The sequence below is a fragment of the Barbus barbus genome (assembly GCF_936440315.1).
Source record: "Barbus barbus genome assembly, chromosome: 18".
NCBI lineage: Eukaryota > Metazoa > Chordata > Actinopteri > Cypriniformes > Cyprinidae > Barbus > Barbus barbus.
In genome coordinates, this window is record NC_136746.1 from 21,853,288 (window position 1) to 21,870,653 (window position 17,366).

A 17,366-nucleotide genomic window follows, 5' to 3' on the forward strand; every position below is an offset into this window, starting at 1 on the left:
CCAGTCCTAAATGAAAGAAAACAAGTTGACAAAAAGAATGAATCCAATATTTAGTGATAATATAGCATAATGACAGATTTATAAGCAGTTGTTCGGAGTCCGGTCATTTTTGACCGGGAACACAACGAGTGTGACTAGGTGAAATAAAACCCACAAAAAATTACGAAAATTCTAAAAAAATTTATGAGAAATACTTGTACCCTATGTGCGCAAAGTCAGTAAGTTTGAGTCCAATGCGATAACGTTAACTAGTATTTTCAGGAAAAAGAAAAAAAATTTCTGGTGAATTTGACCCGAACACAACCAGAGGGTTAAAGCATAATGAGAAAGATACACTTACAAATACTAAGTGGCTGGTTCTCAAATATTTTCTTGTGCCAGTCATGTACACCTTCAGGAATATATATGGCTGTAAAATTGAACAACCCAACATGTTTCTAGATGCTTCTTCTGTATGTGGCCAACAAGTTTTGGTCTTGGATATACAGAACAGTGTTTCTCAACCCTCCTTCTTTAGAGACGCCCTATCAATGCACATCTCAACAGCTCATTAGATGAATTGAGAGACCTAAATTGAATGTTTTAGATTACTGAGATACAATCTGACGGTGTTGCCAAACCTCGCTAGATAAAGAAGGAATATGGTCTAGTAAAATAAATTCAAAATAAGCCTTAATAATGTTTGTGATTCTAAGATTATGAAGGCTTATTATAGCATAAACTTGCACAAAACAAACACTAACAGAGGCTAAATTACATCTTACAACAAAAAAAGCATTTCCAATAATTGTATCCTAGAGGAAAGGCTGGAAATGCCAGAAACATTGAAAGAAAGTGGAACCAAATTACATTGATTAATATAGATGTTAAGTAAAACTGAGCTCTAACAGCACACTGGGATATTCATCAATGCTATTATTGGTATAGGCCAAGTTTTATTGTGTAAGCCCAAATGTGTGACTGTATTCTGTATTTATAAGCAAATAACCTGAATTTGCTTATAATAACCAGACATGGCAACACTACAACCTGGCCAACAGATGGCAGAGTTTAACTGCAAAATTACAGATTTTGAAAGCCAACACAGGTTTAATTCTGGTCTGTTGCATCTGATCCCATTCCTCCCCTTTTACCCTATTAACTTACTGCCTTCTCTACTGTCTCCATGAATAAAAAGTGACAAAAAGCCCAAAGAAAAAATGTTCCATATAGTCTCTCATTAAAGTGGCCTCATTTCAAACAGGTGGACGTATTTAGGCCAGTGAAGGCCAATGTGGACGCGGCCTGCTTTCACTATCCATGCAGTCCTGAAATGCTACACTCACCAAAACAGATCCGCCAAAGGTTTCAGGCCGAGAACAACTATGCAATAAAGAATGTCAAGTAGACTGTATGTGGACATAAATGGCAAACTATGTTTGTTGAAGTGTGTTATGTTGTCACTAGTTAATTCAAGATGACAATGACAGTATTTGCAGCTTGGAGACTTTGAGCCAGAATAATTGTGTAGGTATTACAAAAACATACTCTGTGTGCAGGGAAAATCCACCCACTCGCTTCAAAATAACTCATTGATATATATACAAATGATCATTATTCAAAACAATGATGTGCAAATGAAACTGCAATCTTTCCCCTGAGAAAACACAAGTCTTCCAGCATGTAACCGATAAACTAAAAAAGCTAAATCAAAAGCCTAAATATTCCTGATGTCAACAACACATTTAGGGCATTTGAACAAACCGAGTCTGTTTGCATTCAAATGAGCTTTTTGAATGAGCGATCATTCAGAAAAACAGATAAATTATCCTCTTCTGCTTTTGGGTATCTTTTTATGTTCTTCTCCATTTCAAGTTCAATGAAGACAGATAAAGATTTAAAATGGCAATGCTACCTTAGCGTGGTAGGTATTTGTCATGCAATGCCAACATTTATTCTGTGGGTGTACAGGTATCAACAGAAAAGAACATTTATTGTATTTTACACCAGTCTCGGCAAATGCTTGATAAACAGGTTGGCTTATCGTATAATTATGAACTTTAACTCCTTGAAAGTAAATGGTTATCATTAACTCATCATATCCGCTTATGTTACATCATACACCGGCATCTTTGCGAAATCAGAAGTGGGAATCTCTGCACGAGTTCCTAAGTTGAAAGTCCAACTTCATGCAGCATTCTTTTTCATTTTCTGAGGAAGCTGAACACGACATTAGTTTACACCATAATTAAACAAATCTGAACCAGCTAATAAAGTTTTTTGAGTTTAATTTGAACAATTGCAGCCAAGCGCAATGGACTAGGGTTGCTAAACTCCTCTGTCACTTTTTATAAGACCGTTTTCAAGTCAGACAGTGGCATGTGGAGGATTTCGGGTTTGCTGTAAGGACCCACAACCAAGTATTACACAGCGCTGTCAGAGTACATTCTGGCTTTTGTTGTTCATGCATCATGTATTCTCATCCATCCTCTGGAGAAAGATGCACACTAGTTTTCCAGGAGCTACACAAGAATACCATTAACCACTCCCTAAAGCACAGCTTTTATAAAACCCAAAAATGCCTCGCTTAAATTTAGTTTGCTAACCATCACAAATTGTGAAGACGATTGACCTCAGTATTTACAAATGCTGGACACTGAGCAGCTGTGTGGGTAAATGAACACACCGTGACCTGGTGTCTTTAAACTTCATATTTTGAATATGTACTCACTGTTGTGTTTGAAGACTCGAATAGTTGCCCCAGACAACCTGGCTCCCAGAATGAGGGACGTGTGATTTAGCTCATCGCTCAGAATCAGGCAGCCCTGGAAACAGACATTGTTACTGCACAGCTCTGAACACACAACACAGCAGGAATCCATCAATAACACAATGTGTGGAATAATGTTGTGAGGGTCCATTCAGAAATATCACAAATAATCACAAACAATAAAGCATTATTTATGTAGCACCCTTAAAAAAAAAAAAACAGTCCTAGTATAAAGGGTAAAAATAAAAGAAGAAAAAAAACTACAAATTATAAAGCATTCTCTTCATCTTATTCTAGTTTGCACTTATTATCATATATCACTTTACATTTGTTTTCTTATTTTATTTGTTCATTTATCTATTTTTCTTCTCTCCCTCATTTTCTGTCATTGAATCTTAATTGCCAATTCTAGTTTAGAATCCCAGGTTCAATATATCTATATATTTTATCTGAACCCCAGGTTCAATCCTGTCCTGGATTCAGGAACCCAGATCCACTTCATTGCCTCTTGCAGTGATCTCCAGTGAGGTGGTCCTTGACCACTTACTCAAACAATAGTAATAAAAACCATTTAAGGAGAAAAGAGAATTAAGTCCATCCTTATATTTATATAGTCTACAAAAAAGACATATATACTTTGCAAAGACTTCTGAGAACACTACTGAGTAATGAATGACTTTAATCAGTTGTTACATTTATGCATTTGGAAGAAACTTTTACCCAAAGCATTTTACAGCGCATTTTATCACTAAACATGTTGCCTGGGAATAGAACCTGCATACTGGGTGTTACTAGGTGTCGCCATGCCTTTGTTGTTAAAAAGAATTGGACTTCCTAACGTTTCTTTAATGTATCTTCTGATGTGAACTGGAAGCCAAAGTCTCAATAGCTACAGAGCACTGCCTGATTCAACAATAGTTGCGGTCATCTCCTCTTCACCTTGAGAGGCCTTGAACTGACACCTCCTCCAGAAGGCAGAAGTTGTAGGACCCACTGCTTAACCAATTCTCTTGAGGCTGCGATATCATGAAGACTTAGCTTGAGGAATCCCCCAACCCCCACCCCCAAATGCAATCCAACCAGTTGTAGTTTTCTGGCACCTCAAGACAGTCCTCTAGCCTTCTGGATCTCAACCAGATCCTGAGGTCTTCTAATCTGAGCTGATTATGACCGACCACATCATTGCACCCAGCATAAACAAACTTTATAAAACACCCTAAACAAGCACTGTCAGTTCTAACTGTGTTTGCCTATCTGATTGAGCATTATTTTTAACAAGGGTTTGTTTAGTATGCTGGTTCATTGGGTTATTCTGTGGTGCGTGAAAAACTGTTTATAGTTGCAATTAATAGCAGGCGCCCAGAGATAATAGATTAATACCACACTTGTAAGTCCACTTCAACAGATGAGTGATTTAAGACAGGTGTAAAAATAAAGAGTCACCTTTGAAGATTCATTTTTAAATGCTCACCTTTCCGACAAGTGCCGGAATGTTCATGGAATTGGTGGCGAAACCCATTCCAAATGCCATGGCAGACTCCACCCCCAAGAATTCCGCCACAAGCCGCTCCAGATTTTCATGGATGCTTAAATTGCCTATAAAAAGATAAAAAGAAATGTATTATTAAGATGACACTTTTATCAAAATTACAAGAGTCTCCTGGTTGACTTTTGGCTACATGAGTCTACATGAGTGCCACAGCTCAACATGTCAGGGACACGTACTGACTGGTTCATTTAACCACAAGACCACAATTTTTCAAGACAAAAGTGATTTGTGAGAAAAAGAAACTGAATCTGCTCTTGAGATTATCAATACCTAGAGGAGGCTTTTGAACAAATAAAATCCAAGGCCACTAACAGTAGTAGCAGTCAACTGTAGCCCTTATTTATTTTACTTACTTTACATGGATACTAAAAATCATAAAAAAAAAAAATCTTATAATCTAATATATATATATATATATATATATATATATATATATATATATATATATATATATATATATATATATATTTTTTTTTTTACTAATTGTAATTTTGTTCCAAACCTGTATGTCTATCTTTCTTTTGCAGAACACAAAAGAAGATAGTTTGATTTCCACTGTATGGATAAAAAAAAAAACTAAAAACTAAAACTCAAACGTTTCTTAAAATTTATTTTAAGTTCCAGAGAAGAGAGTAAATCAAACAGTTTTGGAATGACATGATGGTGAGTAAATTAATTGGGTAAATTAACTTTTCGAATTAGGTCTGCATCCTGTTTGCTGTCTTAATTTAAATTCATTAAAATTCTGGAATGTTAATTACATTATTAATTCAAATCTAAGTCATGCACAATTTCTAAACACACATGCTTACAAATATAAATTAACTAATTTAAAAACACAATGTAGTTGTAGCAATGTTAACACGCATGCTCAGCCACAGTGCTTATGTGGGCATCATTTCCTGATCCCATGAACCCCTCCTACCCATCAAAGTAGCAAAAACACCATAATGGTCTGACCGCTAGAAATGTTTAACAGCTTTAAGCATGAAATTCTGGCTAAAGATATATTTCCCACTGAATAAGACAGCAGTCCAGAGTGGTTGTACAACACCCAGTGCTAGTCCATGAGAAAACGCCTCTCCTTTTACATGATTCCTATAGAGAGCTTTGTACTCTAAAACAACATTGATTACTCCAGACCTCCAATTATTCCCTCTCACAGCGGCAGCTGAAGCATGATGTATTTGATTAAACCTGATTCAGGGCCGGGCGGTTACACTGCACTTCAATGTGATAACTAAGGAGCTCTCTCTACAGAGGAAACCCATAAGGGTCTTGACTTCTAACCAGGATATTGTAGTAGTCTAATGAAGTGAGAAATGAGAGCGAGACCCATGAAGAGCTCATTCACCTGGTGGGAATGGATACACAAGCAGAAACTACCCATAAAACATTAAGTTCTCAAAGCATCTTAACCTAATTGAATTTAAATCAGTGGGAACGACGTTCAAGGTTAAATACAAATTAAGTCCAAACAACATCATCTCTGACTACAGATTACCACAGAAAATTGTTTACAGTAATATTTACAGTCAAAGTGAAACAAAGTACTGTGCCAGAATAAACATCATAGTACATGAATGTAAATGTACATTCTTTAACAGGTTAATCCACCCCAAAATGAAAATTTTGTCATTAATCACTTACCCCATGTCGTTCCAAACCCGTGAAAGCTTCATTTGTCTTCGGAACACAATTAAAGATATTTTGGATGAAAACCGGGAGGCTTGTGACTGTCCCATTGACTGTCAAGTAAATATCACTGTCAATGCCCAGAAAAGCATGAAAGACATTGTCAAAATACATCTGCCATCAGTGATTCAATCTGAATGTTATGAAGCGACGAGAATACTTTTTGTACTCAAAGAAAATCAAAATAATGACTTTATTCAACAATTCGTGTGTCAGCTTAGCACCATTTTGGAGAATATCCGCTGTACGCAAACTGCGTACGCTGTTCTGTGTCAGCTGCGCCACACACATTTTCATATGAAACCACTAAAATCGCATTTAAAGCTTCACATTTTTGTTTTTAAGCCTTCTAGAGACTGTCACTAGAAATAGAAATGCATTTTTTTTATATCTCCTATAAAACAAAAAAACAAACAAATCTCAGACAAATTTGAATGTAGCTCAAAAGATTCTGGTTTACAAGTCACTTAAGAACCCTCAAGAGGAAGACAACTTTTGTCTAATAGGAAACTCACTGGTTGTAGAGTCATCATGGTGAAAGAGCTCTCTTGTTACAATAATTGTGACACTTAAATGGCCCATTATGTAGTCGAACTCCTCCATACCTGAGTCCCACATGCTTCAGTGATATTAGTATTTGACAACTGTAACAATGTTAAACCTATAAACTCTTTGTACATTTAAATAGTCCATGGTGACTGAAAACACACACACATTATAATAAAATATAAAGACACACAGACACTCCTACAGCAGAATTTATGTAAATGATTGATGCACCAGTATTAAAACCTGTCACCAAAAACAAACATGGACCTTATTGATCTTGCAGTTGGAAGAAAAAAAAGTGTTGTCAACTGTGACCATAATGTTATAGCTAAAAATGTATTACCCAACATCACATGGGTTTTCTGTAAAATAGTAACCTAATGTAACTTGGGAAATATACAATAACGTCTTCACAAATCTCCAATTAGTAAAACATTTTAAAGCAAGAATTACTCATACGTTTTCATTTGATTAAATAAATGTAGCTATTTAACTTCTGTATTTTTATATTTATAAGTATATACTTTTCTATTAATATAATATTTTACATGTTTCATATATTTCGTTTTTAAGAATCTATAATTTATTTTTTTCCATACTTATTTTATTAATTTTTATGTTTTGGAATTCTACAAAATGAAAAAAAAAAAAAAATGCCCATCCCTAATATGCACATACATACACAGGCATCTAATTAGGAACTGCATTTTAATAAGGAGTCGTGGGGTTAGTTGTTATTGCTCATTTTACAGAAGGCCTGCAGAAAAATATCAGAAAGAAACGACAACCTCTGAGAGATGCAAAAAAAAATAAATGAATCCCTCAAATGAATAATGAATGATATGAAAAAGACTTTACACACAAATATTCCCATGCCTCATGATCACGTGTTCTTTTTGTGTGTTTCTAATGTTGTGGTATTTGGCTTAGATTCACCACAGTCACTGCAGATAAAGATCTCACATGACCTACTTTACGGTGAAAATGATATCCGGTGAAACTATTTTATCATTAAGAAGGGCGTGTATTTATATTGTGTAAGTATGTATGTGAGAGGAGGAAACAGAAAAGGAGTGACGGAAAGAGAAAGTGAGAGAAAACAGTGGTGAAAATATTTCCAGGTCTATTTCCGGTCTTGTCTTGACCCGACTGTGCTCACGTGATGTTTTACAGCCTTGCTGATGTCAGAACAGGTAGCAACAGTCATCAAGCAGCTGAAAAATGTCACATATGCAACAAACCAGAATAACCAGACCCTAGAACATTTGTCACACCAAAAAGTACATACAACTGTGCCTGAACAAGTCTAATCTCTAAACCCCCATCAAGGATTTCCATGACATTTTACCAATGGATTTCCATGTACGTTGTTTGTGATTACACAATAAGCATTTTTAAAAGTCATTTTAAAGAGACTGCACTCACAAAGAGTACTTTTATAACCAATTGAATGTTTTAGAGCTTAACATTAATAAAGAAAAAATAGATATATATTCACTACAGACTTTTCAACCATTTCACCTGGTTTCAGATAACCATTTCACCTCTTAGCCTTAATACAAACAAGCCAGCTTTTAACCTAAAATAAACATTTCAGCATGGAAATATGAGGAAAATCATTACGGATCATTTGACTAATCATAACACATATAATGTTCCTGTAGAGAGAGATATGCAACAGTTCAGTCAATCATCAACTTATGCTGCAAATTCAAAAACAGGTTGGGCCTTTAATAAATCACCCAGAAAAAATCTGGTCATATCCATTTGTGAAGGAGGAATTCTATAAACGCTGCTCAAAGCAGGTCTGATCACAAGTGGAAAAAAAGCTTTTGACAGGTTAATGATACCATTAACTAAACCAAAATAGTTGCTCAACAACCTACTATGCTTGTTCTTAAACAAACAATGTTGGATCCTATAGGTGACCGGTTTCTGTGATTGTAGGTACGTTTCGTTTGTGGTGTAACCACACATACCTAGTTCCTGTCTTGTGCTGCAGACGCCCACCCCATACTGTCTGGTCTCCTCTGCCACAGTTTTCAGGAAGTCGACATTGTTTTCAGCAAAACCCAGGTAGTTGTAGGAGCCCATGTTTATGACGTTCTCAATGGTTCTCCCTGTTAACCTGACAAAGAAGTAACACATCAACCCAGTTGTTGATATCGATATTTTTTACTATAGCACATACATAGATCTTTCTTGTTCCAGGTTGCAAATGAAATCAATGAGTGTAATATAGGAGAATTGCTTGTATTGCAAAGCAGGAGTTAGTGTGAGTAAGTGGAAGTAAGTGGTGGCTGTTGGAAGAAAAAATGAGATGAAATTACAAAATGAGAAAAAAGAGCCATAATCATATAACTGGCACACCAAATTAGTTTATCAAATATGAATATATTTATCCCCTGATGAATTATTTTATAATTATTTAATTTACCATTCAAAGGTTTGAGGTTTTTGTAATAAGTCACCACACAATGCTCACCAAGGTTGCATTTATCTGATCAAATAGTATTAATATTTTTTAAATATATTTTTACAATTTAAAATAACTATTTTAAATTGTAAATTTAAGTTTTCTATTTGAATATATTTTATATAAAATGCAATTTATTACTTTGATGACAAAGCTTGAATTTTCTGCAGACCTTACTCCAGTCTTCAGTGTCTATAATAATGCACATTTTGCATTATTATCAATGTTGAAAACTGTTGTGCTGCTTTGTATTGTTGAGGAAATCATGATGCATTTTCCCCCAAAACGTTTCAGCTGTAGTTATAATAATATTATATTTTCATATATTTCTCCCATGATGCTGGTCCAGAAAGTTGGCTCACCAACTTGCTAGTTGAGAAGCTAGTTTTCAGCATTTCTTGCAAGGACACAGACATCCTGCAGGAATCAGCACCTAAAACACATCCTGGTTTTTACAACAGGGTCACTGTTTGTTTTAATGCAAAGCATGTACCTACCTGAAAGTCCAGTTGTAATCATCTGAGACCCTTTCCATGATGTCAAAAACCGGACCAGGTAAACTGCATATAGGCCGATTCCAGTTATCCCTGACTCTCATGTACAGGTTCCGTTTGTAAAAGTTTTCAAAATCTTGGTACAGGGGGACAAAATCCTGTAATACAAGAAATTGGTTACAACATAATGACCACAAGCACTTTTAATATAACCTAATATTAGTATTTTGTGCTTTCCTCACCACAATATGCCCTATTTATTATAAAATAGAAGGCACGGCTGACACAAGACCAGCCATAAAAAGACACTGTTTGTATGTGGGCAGTTACAACCGGGTGAATGTTTCAACCATCTGCTCTGTGAGTATCAGAGTCCTGAGAGACTCACCCACATCTTGTCCTTGTCTTACAGATATCTTCAACACCTCGCTGAGCCAGGCAGTCGTCCCCACATGTCTCAAATCCACAACAATCATACCGGTACCAAAGAAATCACCTGTGTCCTGTCTAAATGACTACCGTCCCATAGCACTGACTCCAATCATGATGAAGTGCTTTGAGAGGTTAGTCATGCACAACATCAAAACCAGCCTCCCCAACACACTCGACCCGCTCCAGTTTGCATACCGTCCAAACCGCTCTACAGACGATGCAATTTGCTCCACCCTTCACCTGGCTCTTACCCACCTAGAAAATAAAGACTCCTATGTTTGAATGCTGACTTCAGCTCGGCATTCAACACAATAATCCCACAACAGCTCATAAATAAACTAAACCTGCTGGGCCTTAACAATTCCCTTTGTAATTGGATCCTGGACTTTCTAACCGGAAGACCTCAGTCAGTCCGTGTCGGCCACAACACCTCGGGCACTACCACACTGAGCACAGGTGCCCCACAAGGCTGTATGCTCAGTCCGCTGCTCTTCACGCTGCTGACCCACGACTGCACTACCAAGTTCAGCTCCAACCACATCATCAAGTTTGCTGATGATACAACAGTGGTACTAAAAGACTAAAAGAGGAAGTGGCACAGCTGGCTGAATGGTGTGGCACTAACAATCTGTCCCTCAATGTGGGGAAGACAAAGGAGGTTGTGATGGACTTCAGGAGAAACTCTGTTGACCACCCCCCACTGACCATCGACAGCTTGACCGTGGAGAGAGTCAGCAGCACTAAATTCCTGGGGGTGCACATCACAGAGGATCTCACCTGGACCACCAACACCATGTCACTCTCCAAAAAGGCACAACAGCGCCTACACTTTCTCCGCCGGCTGAAAAGAGCAAGTCTCCCTCCACCCATCCTCACCACATTCTACAGGGGCACCATTGAGAGTGTGCTGACCAGCTGCATCACTGTCTGGTACGGGAACTACAGTGCTGCTGACCGCAAGACACTCCAGCGGACAGTGAACACAGCTGCAAAGATCATCGGAGCCCCTCTCCCCTCCATCCTGGACATTTTCCTTACACGATGCTCCAGCAAAACCAACAGCATCCTGAAGGACTCCACCCATCCCTCCCACAGTCTCTTCCAGCTCCTACCATCAGGATGACGGTACCGGAGCATCAGAGCCCGCTCCGCCTGACTGCTCAACAGCTTTTTCCCCCAGGCTGTGAGAGCCCTGAACTCAAACCACCCCGCCCCCCTCTGAAACCTCATGTAAACCCCTACCTCCTGAAACATGGACCACCCCCCACCCCAAACCTTACCACACCAAAGAAAAAACTGTATGGAACTTTTTTGTGCAATTCGAAGTGTGCTACACACAGGTGAGTGGGCCTGTACAAACCACCTGTAGTAACACACTCTCCTCTATGTGCAATAGACACTTTACACACACTGCTGCGTGTACACAATCCCACAAAAGACTCAGAAATATATGTATGTTTACATGCTCATGCACTACAAATCAGCCTGCACTGTTCCCCAAACAGCTGCTTGACTCAAAATGTTTCTCTTTGCACATATACAGTATTTATGTGAAGCATTCATATAGTTTGTATCTTATTTTTTTTAGTTTGTATAGTGTAAATATTTATATATAGTATACTTATAGTTAAAATCTATCAGTAGGTTAGTTGTGTATATAGTGTTATAGTGTATAGGTTTATAGTGTTTTTTATAGGTTTATAGTGTTTTTTACTTCATTGTTGTACGTCTGTATTTATGTAGCACTGTGGTCCTGCGAGGCACGACATTTCGTTCCACTGTATGTCCCCACATGTAGCGGAATGACAATAAAGCTCAACTTGAACTTGAAGTAAACTCTGCCAAAGAACAAGGGAGAGCCTAATCAGATTCCTCATTGTGCTGCATTTACTAAATTTACTTTGAACTGCTCAGAATCCTAGATATAGCGACAGTTAAAACAGTAGAAAATAACAAAGGCGCAACAAATTGCCGCCTGACTTTTACAAGTTTTGCATAAGCTTTTGACTGCCACTCATACGTTTTTCTGGTCACTGAGGAGGTGTCTGATCTTTGCCCAGCATTTCAGAACATGCATTCAAAGCTTTATTTTAAGACACCAAGAAAGCTTAAACAAAAAACTACATAGCATTTTTTATTCTCTTTTAACACAAAGAACACACAACGCACACAATCTAAAGCATTGGTCTCAAACTCAATTCCTGGAGGGCCGCAGTTTAGCTCCAAATCACACCTGCTTGAAAGTTTCTAGTGATCCTGAAGAGCTTGATTAGGTGTGTTTGATTAGGGTTGGAGCTAAACTGTGCAATTCCTCCAGGAATTGAGTTTGAGACCAATGGTCTAAAGCTTTGCTGGAGTGTAACTCAAACGGCAATGTAGAAATGCCTGTTAAACAGGAAAAGGGAGAACAGAAATGCTGCAAGATCATTTGCGGCCACATGTAAATTTTGCTCTTAAATGCTAATGGGATAGGCCTACATATCAAGTACACTCTGTGAAATGTGCAGTGCTAAAGTAAAAACTGTTCTTTTCTGGTTCATATATTTATTTTCATTGGATATTAATGGGAAAAGATGGTGCTATATAAGCATTCTTACCCCGAAAAGTCTGTTGCACTCCTTTCTAACTGATTTGTGTTTTTGCACTTTACAGATTAGAGCTAGGTTAGAAGATTTAGACAGTGCCAATTTGGCTGAAGTGTTTCACGCTGATTATGGAAAATATGGCAAGCACAGTGCAGAAATTCCACAATGTGTTACTCATATCAGTATAACACAATTTTAGCATTTAATTTTGCTAAAGGTGTGACTTCCATCTGAAAGCTTACCGTTGCATAATCTTGCCAACTAAACTTAAAAAAACTCAATTTATGCCTTTGAATAATCGCTCTGATGTAATGCCACCAGCTTTGAGTTAGAAATGTGCATGAAAGTGGCATCTTTGTGAAGGCGGCATTCTCAGCGGACAGACTGAGAGCAGAAATAATGAACCCACTCTCCTTTGGGGTTTAATTGAGTCTTTAACCTCCCCAGCATCACCTCACACATCATGGAGATTTTCCGTAGTGAACAGTGTGTAAATTATATGACATGAAAGGAAACACTTTTGTCTTTGACAATAAATTTGTCTTGACATATACTCATCTTTTTACAGTTATTATTTCTAAATGTTAAGAATGTAACTCTCTGAGCATTTGCTATTTAGACATGCCGAAATTTGTAATTCTAATCCAAAAATAAAAGTTCCACCAATCAAGTGTAAGGTATACATGAAGTAAAGCTAAAAATAATGATAACAAATATGTTTTTCCCCCAGTGTGTACTGAACAAACTAACTTTTCTCCACATGATGGTACCACAGTTTGAGAAATAGATGGAGAGCAACCCTACCTTTTGCTCTTCTCTCTCCTGGGCCTGATGGCATTTCTCTAGGCCAACAGCTCTTAAGAAATCCCTGAAATAGCCAAACAGGATGACAATTCCATAACCCATGTATGTCAGGACAGCCACGTACATGGGGGTCTGTTCAAATGAATCTTCACCCCTAACTTGAGGTTGATGAAAATGGTCTCCCTTGCCATTTTTCTGCACCTAAATACCATTGCCAAAACATTAAAGTTAATATTATTGTAATTGCACTTTTTAATAGATAAAAGACATTCAAACATAAACACCTCAATGTATAGATATTAATAATAAATCTAATTTCTATGTTTGCTAAAGCCATACATTCCATAGCCAATATGTCACTTTAAATGACAAATACTAGTTTGTTTTATTGAAACCATAGTTAAATTAAGAGAGAAACTAACCCAGCAGTGTTTTGCCTGTGGCTACGAACACAAATTTTACAGTTAAACAGTATTTAGTTAAATAAATGTTTACTCTTATGAAAATAGTTACATTAGTAACCGTATTTACTAATGCAACTAGCTTCATAAGAGTAAACATTTATTTCATTACCAAAACGCGCTTAGCATATTTCAATGATTACTATGGTGACTCGTTTTTCGAAGGGATGAATTAATTGAACCATCTGACCGAACCGATTCACCGAAATGAATCGGACCTCAACTCTATACTAAGTCAAACCTATGATGAATATGTTGTAAAAGTTACAGCGTCATCTGTAAAAACTACGTAGTACTCGAAGTCCGCCTTAAGAACCACTCCTTGTATTTTAACTTTTCTTTTTATTATACTTATAACTTGACGCATTGCGCAGAAGTGATGCGGTTTGACTTACCTTTTCATTTCTATGATATCCATTTTTCAAACTGTTGCTTTGCTGTTGTTTCAGGTTAGAATGAGACTTCAGGGTTCCATTGCATGAATGATGTTCATCTGTTCGTATCATGTTTGCGAAGCGTCAACACTGAGAAATGAATTATGACAGGCTATTGAACTTCTCTTCTCTGTCCCTCAGTTTAGAGAAGTGTGTGTGTTTCGGTTGAAGTGTATTTCCCTGATGTGACTTCACCATCCGACTTCATGCTCAATTGACTTTGATTTTTGTACATACAACTTTGGACCAGGAAGTATTCACGACATCAGGTGAACGACGCGACTGGGCGACGCCTTTGACAGCGTCGTTGATGATAAGGGAAGGGTTCCAGGCTCGCGCAGTGAAGACGTGGTAGTTTCAAAGTTGGCTACACTCGTTCTTAATCTGCGTCTGAATGGGTTTTATAATAGCCTAAATTTAAAGCAAAACTAAAAGTAAAATTGTTGCAGCCAATAAAACTGAGCTGTCAAAAGAGAAAGGACAGGATTGAACCTGGGGGTCAGATAAAATATATATATATATATTGAACCTGGGGTTCTAAACTAGAATTGACAATTAAGATTCAATGACAGAAAATGAGGGAGAGAAGAAAAATAGATAAATGAACAAATAAAATAAGAAAACAAATGTAAAGTGATATATGATAATAAGTGCAAACTAGAATAAGATGAAGAGAATGCTTTATAATTTGTAGTTTTTTTTTCTATGGTGTTTTCATAAAAATAACTAACATTGTCTTATATTTGTGGTGCCATTTCTCCTCGTGCATTACATCTCTGACTGTTACATATTATAATAATCTACATACATTATACATATTATAAATCAATATCTACATATTTGATTTTTTTTTGTGTGTGTGCTGGTTATCAATTCATGTTTTCATTGTAAACATGGCTTAAAATTTCCTATAATTTTTAACAGGGATCATTTTGAAAGATAAAGTCAAAATTCTGCAAATTTAAGTCACAAATTTTAAGTCACGACAGCATTTCATATACCTCTTAACAGCTATGACTATATAGTCATAGCTGTTAAGAGGTATATAGTCGTAGCTGTTAAGAGGTATATAGTCATAGCTGTTAAGAGGTATATGAAATGCTGTCGTTAGATCAATGTAACGGTGATATTAGCCAAACTATTATGAGAAAATAGAAATAAAAACACTTTATTTTCCATTAACGTTCATATATTTAGTATTAGGACAACAGTTTTGTTCAGATACAATAGTTACTCCAGGTAGTGTTACTTTAGTAAACGCATGGTAAACTTCTGTTGCTTTAATTATCTTTTTCATTTAAGTTTTAGTAATTTTACTTTAACTTATATTATTTCAGTTAGTTGAAACATTTCTCATTTTAAGTTCATCTACTATTTAATTAGCAATATTTTTATTATCATTAGCTTTTATTATTAAAAATGACAGCACTGAAGAGCTCTTGTGGTCTCATTTTTTTCTCAATAAGTGAAAGTTAACTTGTATTTTTAAGTACTTTTGTCTTCCATAGCATTCTTATGTATGATTCTTACATTGCATTTCATAAATTTATAACAGAAGTGACATGCTTTTCTTCCTGGTATCCAAGATGAGCTATCTTTGAATCTTTTGCTGCCCTCTGAATATCTACCACTCCAACTGCATTCAGCAGAATGTGGGAAGTCTTCACCACAGAACAAGAAGTCATTGTGATTACACAAATGAAGAAAGTCTGAAGCCAGAGTTTCCTCCCTTGCCTTTTCAATGGGTTTGTGCTGTTGGATGGCCAAAAAAAAAAACTCACCACCAACAAAAAAACCCCACCTGAGTGAGTGAATGGGAGGAACAGATCTATCTAGATGGAAATGAAGATTGAATTAGAATGGCAATGTGTGGCACTGGTAGCTGGCAGCAGCCTGCAGCTGTCTGAACCAATGCTGGACCAACTGTGGAACTGTCACTGCTAATTAACCACAGCTCCACTCTGTCTTGCTCTCCCTCTCTTTCTCTCCTCACTAAACCCCTCTGTCCACCTCTATCCCTCATTTCTTCACATCCAATGAGCTTCCCAATTCTCTACCAGAGACTTCGTGCTCAGAGAGCTGTGCTAGCCTAGATCTGTCAAGCATCATTAGCTTTATTAATATTAGCACTCATTATGTATCTCTTATTTGCATGACAGGTGTTTCTATGCGCCCTCCCTATAACGTTAGATCTCTAATAACTTATCAGTTAGGCTTACAATTATTGATGCAGAGAGGACTTGTTTTATTAATTTTGATATTACCTCATTGGGTATTCAACATCTTTTTTTTAAAGGTGGTATTTTTTTACTTTTATAACTTTAGCTGCAGTCGGTAGGTAACGCTAATTTCAATATGTCTGACAAACTGTTCTTTGCGCGTCTTGCCCCGGTAAAATTATACTAATAAATAATTTTTTATTAGATAAGAAACTACCATATACCGACCTGAAACATTTTCCTCGACGATAATTCAATTAAAAGTCATGTCCAAATCACGTCCGTTTTCCCGGTTGTTTACAAACACAAATCACTACGCCCAATTCGAGAATGAATCACTCTTTTGAGTCGGTTCTTTTCCTCAATCGCTCAAAACAGTGAATCGGTTCGCGATTCATTATGTGACTTTATTTCAATAAATCAATCAATGTCTTGAAAAATAATCAGGCCTCGTGTTGTGCCAAAAAATAAATAATATATATATATTTTTATCGGACGAGACAAACGTATTTGCCCTCAAACTCTTTCAAAACGCGCGGTATCATTTCCCGCTGGTTGAATCAGAAGTACCGATGCCCGATTCGAGAACGAACCATTCTTTTTGCGTCAGCAGTGTTTCTTCGGTCCATTCTGGGGCGCGTTTCCTAGATCTAACTATGGTCACAAGTTCTGTTGTTGCCAATGGAGTTCAATGGAACTCGCAACCATTTGTTAATGATGCTTTTGGGAAACGCACGCCTGGTTAGCAAAACTATCTGAATAGTTTCGAGATTTAGCATGCGAGTAAGTCATTTGAATCAGCTACTGTATCGTTCTATGCAGTTGCTCACTCGCTTACTGCTTTACTAAATGCTTTAATTGTCTGCTTTACGACACAGTTTACCGACATGCACAAAGATATGAGAGTACAAGTGCATCT

The 17,366-nt window shown here is 37.0% G+C and overlaps 1 protein-coding gene across 2 annotated transcripts in view; it reads right to left on the minus strand.

Moving 5' to 3' along the window:
• LOC306884722 (serine palmitoyltransferase 3-like) overlaps positions 1–16,773 on the minus strand; it is a 33,466-nt gene extending 16,693 nt beyond the window's left edge. Inside the window, exons 1-7 of one of the 2 annotated variants that reach the window (XM_079440868.1) lie at positions 16,676–16,773; positions 14,190–14,318; positions 13,334–13,534; positions 9,516–9,670; positions 8,522–8,670; positions 4,221–4,345; positions 2,711–2,804 (exon numbers count right to left, since the gene is read on the minus strand). In XM_079440868.1, the coding sequence (XP_079296994.1) occupies positions 2,711–2,804; positions 4,221–4,345; positions 8,522–8,670; positions 9,516–9,670; positions 13,334–13,534; positions 14,190–14,300 (835 nt within the window). In that variant the 5' untranslated portion in view covers positions 14,301–14,318; positions 16,676–16,773. Of the gene's footprint in view, positions 1–2,710; positions 2,805–4,220; positions 4,346–8,521; positions 8,671–9,515; positions 9,671–13,333; positions 13,535–14,189; positions 14,640–16,675 lie in introns of those variants that run through there. The other variant, XM_079440867.1, reaches the window with a different exon arrangement.
• Between the last annotated feature and the right edge of the window lie 593 nt (positions 16,774–17,366).